Source organism: Salmo salar, chromosome 06 (assembly GCF_965601325.2).
Source record: "Salmo salar chromosome 06, fSalSal1, whole genome shotgun sequence".
Taxonomy (NCBI): domain Eukaryota; kingdom Metazoa; phylum Chordata; class Actinopteri; order Salmoniformes; family Salmonidae; genus Salmo; species Salmo salar.
Genome location: NC_138296.1, coordinates 93,715,979 through 93,723,893, shown reverse-complemented (window position 1 = coordinate 93,723,893; position 7,915 = coordinate 93,715,979). Strand labels below are relative to the sequence as shown.

Sequence of the window (7,915 nt, the reverse complement as noted above, 5' to 3'; positions counted from 1 at the left end):
TCCCATAGAGAAATTTTCTTCACAACAAAATACAAGTGGATAATCTATTCAACACATGACATAAATCGCTTTTTAGAGTGTCAGATACAGACCTCAACATTCTGCAGGTGCACAGACTAAAGCATGATACACTGGTAATGTTGCTGGCAATGACATGACAAAAATCCTGCCATTTTTAATTTCAGAATTGTTTTATGCAAAAGATTTAGCCTATATATTGTTGCAATCATATCGAACATTTCCCAGACTGAACTCTCCAGCTGTTTCAGTAGCCTTCAGTTGCGTGAGCAGTCCAGAGGGATCGAATAGTGATAAGCTAGTCCCTCATAATAAAAACATAAGATTGCATCTAGTTAGTACAATGTCAGACATTTAGCTAAACCCTAATTAGCTCCAAATGAGGTACGCTGTTGCATGCATCCCCGACAGCGAGAGAGATTATCCTGTGATGCAGAAGAGAATATATATATCAATATTCTGATTGACATACAGTTGCTCATGTAAACGAGTTATAAAGTAGAAAGCAATTGATTGCCAAAGCGTTTTATGCCGAGTATGTTCCAGAAATATTATCAGCCTTTTAGAGGTAGCAACATCTATATTTGGTCACGGAAGTGGAGATCACCGCGTAGCGTTCCGTTGCCCGGTGAAAAAAAAACACAACGGATAAGCACGCACTGACGTCAGAGCGCTCTGACGTTGAGTCGACCTTGGCAACAGAGCGATGGAACATTAAATAGACAACGCATGGAGATCCTGGAGAGGAGAAGACTGGCCAATCCCTCAGAGCCTGGTTCCTCTCTAGGTTTCTTCCTAGGGATGTTTTTTTTCTTCCCCCTAACCACCGTGCTTCTACATCTGCATTGCTTGCCGTTTGGGTGTTTTAGGCTGGGTTTCTGTACAGCACTTTGTGACATCGGCTGATGTTAAAAAGGGCTATAAAGTAATTATCATATTTTTATGGTGCAATTTTAGACAATTGTGTAAATGCCCCTATATAACTGTTATTTGATATTCTATATAAAGTATTTCAGTGCCGATTGTGTTTTTATTTAGACAAAGGGGGAAGAAGCAAAGAGATCTTTTTAAATTATTTCATATACATTTTATTTGTTACAAGGTTTGCAAAGGTTGTTTGCTTTGTAGTTCATTTAAATTAAGTTAAAAAAAATACATTTACATTTCATAAATTAAATACTGACGTTTTCACAGAAAACTCTCATACTAGGATATAGACCACTCAGACCATGGTTAGAGAAGCTCATCATGTTTTTTTATATATATATATATATCACAAACAAGTTCACATTCCATCAACCAGAAAACAAACCGGTCAAGATAACTATATTGCGCTGAAGAACAAGTCAACAACTTTGTTATCTAGTGCCATAAAATTAATATACGGTTTGTAAGCCCAAACTATTATGTGTTATAAGTTAAACATGCTTTAACTTGCTACATAGTTGAAAGAGGCAAGTAATAACCTATTATAGTCGAGACAACTTGGTAAACAAATCAAATACATTGCTTCCTGGTTGTGTGTCCAAGTCCATAGCCCTGCGATCATTCTGCACATCTAACACTGTACATGAAGTGCCAAATGTGCTCTAGAGGAAGTCGTGTTGTGTGGAAGAGGGGGGGGGGGGGGGGGGGTCCCCAAGTGCACTGCTTTTGACCAGAGCCCTAAGCAGTGCACTATATAGGGAGCCATTTGGGACTCAACTTGAAGTTCTCCTCACAGAGCTAGGAGGGTAGGGGAGCTGAGGGAATCAGAGGACTGGTCATTGCTGGTGCTGCCTCTCCGGTGGGCTACACCACAGGTAGGGAAAGCCTCCGCCTCTGGGTAGGTAAAGACGAATGAAGACTTATAGGTAGTGCAGGATGGGGTGCAGGTAACCACAGGGGTGCACAGGGGCTCAAAGTCATTATTGGCTGTACTGTAGAGAGGCTCCCAGTCCTGAGTGTACAGGGAGCTGGCCAGATCAACCTCGGGCACCGACCGGGCCGTCTCCATCTCAGCCTTGGCGAGGAGAGACAGGGACTCCAGGCAGGCTGTGTCCAGGTCGGCCATCTTGACGTCGGAGACGGAGATGGAGGCAGTGGACAGGAAGGGACTGCTGGAGAATATGGAGGCAGAGGCTGAGAGGGTGGAGGTGGACTGGATGGAAGTAAGGGGAGCGGCAGAGCAGGATACCATGCGCTGAGGCGGGGACAGCTGGATGGAGACCCCGTGGGAGGGCGAGATGGAAGGGAAAGTCGTGTCCATATCAGAGCGGATCTTGCAGATGGGCTGGTGGGCTGCCAAGATAAACTCTAACTTCTCCTTCTCTTTAAGCAGGTTGGCGATGTCGTTCTGGAGAACAGACTTCTCTTCCTCCAGCTCGTCGGTTTCACCCTGCAGAGTGTCGGTGAGTTCCTTTCGCCTGTTGCGGCATTTAGCTGCTGCCTGCTTGTTCCTCTCTCTACGGACTCGCTTCTTCTCCTCCTCTTCAGGCGAAAGCTATAGAAGAAAAAAAACAAGAAAATGAAGTCCCTGCAGTTCTCCAATTTAATGCAAATGTCATCATTAAACCCTACATGCACAGTTTTCCATATTCAAAACGAAAGCGGTGTACAGAAATTGTTGCAACACTATAGTCCCATAGACCAGCTTTAAGATCAGTTAGGTGAATTACCTGTTCCATTTTGCCTCTGCGCCCAGAGCTGTGGCCCTTGTTCCTCATGGCTCTAGTGTAGGTTGGGGGGCTGTCGCTGTAGGGATGGGCTCTGTGAGAAGGTGCCACAGAGGATAGCGGCTGGACCAACCACTGCAGGTCTGGGCTGGCAGAGATGGCTGTAACAGTAGGGATGAAGGACGGACCACTGGACACTGAATTCGGGTCTGTGAAGTCCTGTTGCAGAAGGAGGGTAAATCAGTCAGTACAGTAGAATGTATATAGACAGAGGGTCAGCTACTAAGGAGGGTGAGTGATGCTGCTGCTGCTGCTGAAGCAATGCACCAGCATCATTTCACTCATGCATATGAATGAAGCCAGTTGGTTGGTCGGTCTATTAAAAGCCATAGTGTTTATAAATATCCCTAGTGATGTAGGCTATGACGCTTAACTTCTCTGGAGTTTCCTCGCTGCTTGTTTAAATGAATGAACTACAGGCGTGTGTAGTCAACGCTCTGCTGCAGAACAGTGATACTTTAGAAGCGTCTAGCGTTATATATTATTCAACATTTACTATGCACATTCATGCACTGTTATAACATGTTAAAAAGTTTAAGATACGACATTAATAAAAGGTTTAGCTGCATACGGTATCGCTGGAATAGCATGGTTTATAATCCACCATTACTGCGTGGTTATAACACTTATAAAACAGGTATTTAAATGAAATTGTAAAGGCAATACGCCACATTGATTGATCAATATACCTGAGATTGGGGTGAACCCATGCTGGAGTAAGATCCCTCAGGAGAGTTGAAGTAAACCAGCTTGTCGCAGGATGGAGAAGCTGTACTACAGCGAGAAGAAGAGTCACAGTCGGTGTTGAAAGCGGAGTACATCATCGTTTCAGGAGATCACGAAGAAACTCGGATAAAATTCCAAATCAAGTGAAACGAAAGTAAGCTTCGGCTAAAGCTGTCAAAGTCAAGTGATCCTTTTTTTTGGGCAGGTTCAGCTGATGACTCTTTCGTTTGTTGCAGTATCTCTCTTCTGCTGCGGAAAGTTTGACTACCGACTCTGACAGTTCGCAGGGTTTTTATAGGTTTGCCCACCGTCTGCCGAGGAAATAATAGTGACGTGAGATGGGACGTACCTTCCTTGAATGGGTGAGGAGCGCAACATAACAACGGGTTTATAAACATACTAAACACAAACGATGAGACTTGTAACACATTTTGAACCTATGAAATAAATTAATCGTGTGCTTAAAAGTGCTTTTATTGTGTGTTTTATTGGCATAAGATTATTTTTTTTAAAGTTAGAACTTCGACGTTCCCCATTCCCAAGAAATTGGAACGTTCCAGAAGGAGATCCCGTCCACGTCATTTACCTTATATGGTGCATCCTGTTAAATGGGCGGAGCCTGCTGGGAAACGCAGAACTACTGAAGATGGGAAGGTTATAGACGATGAAGTAATTCCATACAGAAGCGTCTGAAATGAAACAAATTCATAGGACCAGCTCCGTTGATAACTATTAGCGCCGTTTGCTAACTAGCGACACTGGAACACATGAATTGCAAAGAGTTCTGGTATATTACAATCCTCCTAAAGTTCCTCACGAGTGTAAACTGATTCAACAATGTACAGGTGTTACTAATACCTGAAAAACTGATCAATTACGTGTATGCATATAGAATAAGTCTATAGAAATACGACCATCCTAGAACTATTGCACAACTCATAAACAGAGAGCAATAATAATACCATACAGCTGCTGAAACTGAAGTCAACAACATGTACTTTGGCCCGAGGCCATTTTTTTTACCTGTCTGTTCCAGGTGAGGTGATGCGAGGGCATGGCAGCCAGTGAAGCAACAAGTCGGCCAGGAAGTACTGTTCTATTGTTGTGTAGTCTACAGTAGTCTTACCTCGCTTAGATGGTCATAACAAAGGTGTTCTCTAGGAATGCTTTATAGACAGTAGCCTAGTAGTGACCGTCGGGATCCCTGTTCTTTAGAACTACTGTAGTAGGACGGCATGTGGTGAGACGATGTCTATCATCAGCTCAAAACACACAGAAGAAGTAAATAAATGTAACAATGTAGACAGCTGGGCCTTTTGATATGGACTTCATTATGTTTGCGGGGGATTATGATTATAAATCCTGGATAAGCATGAATGTAGCTAAAGAACATCTCAAACTATTATTCATTAGGCATAATATACAAAACAAACAATTGTTTTGCTTCTATTTTTGCATTTAATAAACAATGTTTAAATATGGAAAACGTCACTGTAATAGATCAGTAGTCTACAAAAGGGTTCCCTAAGCGTCCTCTCGGCGGGACTATAAACTTGGTGCTTGGCGGTGTTTCACAGGCGCATGTTTTGTTGAACAAAGTCTGCGTTGCCCCGGTAACGCTCCACCCCTTTCGCGTCAGTGACGCTCTGGCTCTGCATAGCGGTCCTTTCAGAACGGAGCAGATGGAAAAGAAGGCAACTGTTTATTTAGGTAGCCAGAGTGGTTGGCAAGACAGTTCACTGTAGGCCTACACAACATCGAACTACAGGGCTTGTATTATATGCAAAGTTTTATTTTTGAGCGGATTTCAGATGTTATGAATTTACAGTCAATTGTAGTTTATTTAGGCTGTATTGCCAGTCATTGTATAGGCCTACATACAATGTTTGTTGTAAAGATTTTACACAAGCGGAGCCTACTTTATAGTCACTCAAGACAGCTTTATGAAATTGTTATACACATCAGAGCAAACTCATTGTAGGACACAGGATCAAATGCTTGAGATCAAATGCTTGAGTTATAGGCTATAATGGGAAAATTAAATGTTTATGCATTGGTTGCGAGTATTCAAGTGTTATTTACCCTATATCAGAATTAGCCTTCCCATAAATGCAACTTAAAGTAATCGGAAAAATAAGTCCTTTTGAAGTGTTGCTTCTTTTCAACAGTGCACAAAAAGTTGCCTATTCAGACTTCTCTCCCATCAACGGGTCGGCTTAACGTTGTGATCTGTCACTCTGTTTCCCAAAATCCCAGTGATGTCATCTATTGATCCCTAATAAGCTCTAGATCTAAAAATAGCGTTCCAAAGTTCCAAAGCATTTCCCACATTCACGCTTGAGTGACCCCAGTGAAAACATTTATTTGACCTGAACTTAGGGCATGGGGTCTATAATTGTCTGAAGCTCATATCTCAGCCGCTAAACCGACCAGCGATCTGGTAGCAGAATGAAAGAGAGTGCATACCACCCTAATGAACTACCAGTAAATATACAGGGGGCGTGGTTGCCGGGAAGCGCAAGGCAGACCCTCATTCACAGGGAGGTCCCTTGTCTGTCCCTGTCTGTCTGTCTCTTTATTCTATTCTCACGTTCCATCGTTCCATGGTTCCATCGCCCCGGGCCACTACTTGAGAGGAGTTGTGAGGTCATCCGAAAGAAGAAAAAAAAAATAGCTGTCCGTAATATTTATTGAAGTACTTGTTTAGAAAAAGACCATTAATGTTGCAAGAGAATGAAAAAGAAATACGTTCCAAATGTCTCCCTATTCCCTAGTGCTGCACTACTATCCTAGGGTGCCATTTGGGACGTAAGTCCAGGACACGCTGCCTCCAACTCCTTGATAATAATAGTCTACAGCAGCTGTTACGAAATTGCAAGAATAAGATTTAATCATTATTATATGAATATGTTATACAACGTTATGACGACTCTATCTATAGAGTGAATGACGGACACGGGTTCATTTCAAGGCATCATTTAATTTTTTCTCTCTAGGCTATGCTACAGTGTTTGAATGGTCGAATTTTAGCCCATCACTCAAGTATGACGCAACGTGTGAACCGGAAACTCCACATATGGTCCTAATGGTGTCCTCTCTGATTGGTTATCTGTCTGCAGCGTAATGTCTGTTGTTGAAGCTATAGTTCAAGTTGTGGGCCATGCATTAATAATTATTAAATCTCACGACTAGAGAGGAGTCTCTGTAGCAGGTGTGTAAAGGTACAAAACCTCAACCAAGCTCTTTTCAATGTATGTTATAACATGAATAACACTATATTATTTGCTGTTAAAAAAAAACATAATTACCTGAGTGGATGCAGAAAACATCTGCTATTCTATTCAGATACAGCCACAATAATACTGATGTTATTGAATGATTATAACAAAGAACACAGGTTCTCAAATATTATAATACTAGGTTGTGTGGATACAGAAGTCAACAGAGGATTGCTGTGTTTTGGAGGACATTGTAGGTCAGTGCTGTAGCCAGTGGTTCTCAAACCACTCTTCAGGGACCCCCAGATGTTTCACAATTTTGTTTTACACCTGAACTAGCTCACCTGATTCCTCTAATCTAGGGCTCGCTGATTAGTTGACTAATTGAATCAGGTGTGCTTGTTCTGGAATAGATCACAAACATGAAATGGCTGGGGGTCCCTGAGGAGAGGTTTAGAACGGCTGGGGGCCCCTGAGGAGAGGTTTGGAATGGCTGGGGGTGCCTGAGGAGAGGTTTAGAATGGCTGGGGGTCCCTGAGGAGAGGTTTGGAATGGCTGGGGGTCCCTGAGGAGAGGTTTAGAACGGCTGGGGGTCCCTGAGGAGAGGTTTAGAACGGCTGGGGGTCCCTGAGGAGAGGTTTGGAATGGCTGGGGGTCCCTGAGGAGAGGTTTAGAACGGCTGGGGGTCCCTGAGGAGAGGTTTAGAATGGCTGGGGGTCCCTGAGGAGAGGTTTGAGAAACACTGCTGTAGTCTATAGGAAATACAAGATTGGTAAATGATTTTCAAAGCTATTTCAGTATCGGTTATATATAGCGTGGTACATACAGTATATGTTCTGTGCATTATCTAAAACGTGGCCATGTGTGTATTATGAAACGAGGTTTTTACAAAGGGAACAGGTTATAACGTGTGTAATGCAAACTGCTGCACAGGATATAGCCTATGATGTGACGTAGTTCATTCACACGGCGGTGGTTACAATGTAGCCATCAATTTCTTGAAGAGGGCCTCAACATACAAACAATGTGGTCATATTTGAGTGGTACAATTGAATCTGAATTACATTGAGACTGCTATCATCTCAGTTTAAAATGTGTGTGGATAATATTGCAGCTCCGTTGCTAAAACAAGCCTGTTTATTCTAGCCTATAACCTCCCTACCGTCTTTGTGGAATGGTACCGTCTCTCCACACATATTTCATTAATAAAATTCAAGCTCACAATAAAAGGAGGCGCGC

At 42.7% G+C, this 7,915-nt stretch overlaps 1 protein-coding gene across 1 annotated transcript; it reads right to left on the bottom strand.

Moving 5' to 3' along the window:
* Positions 1 to 1,251: 1,251 nt before the first annotated feature.
* Positions 1,252 to 3,736, bottom strand: LOC106608294 (protein c-Fos). The gene is made up of 3 exons (XM_014206157.3): positions 3,422 to 3,736; positions 2,676 to 2,891; positions 1,252 to 2,500 (listed from the first exon to the last, which is right to left on the bottom strand). Exons 1-3 carry the CDS (start codon positions 3,554 to 3,556, stop codon positions 1,736 to 1,738), a joined length of 1,116 nt encoding a protein of 371 aa, XP_014061632.1. The 5' UTR covers positions 3,557 to 3,736; the 3' UTR covers positions 1,252 to 1,735.
* Between the last annotated feature and the right edge of the window lie 4,179 nt (positions 3,737 to 7,915).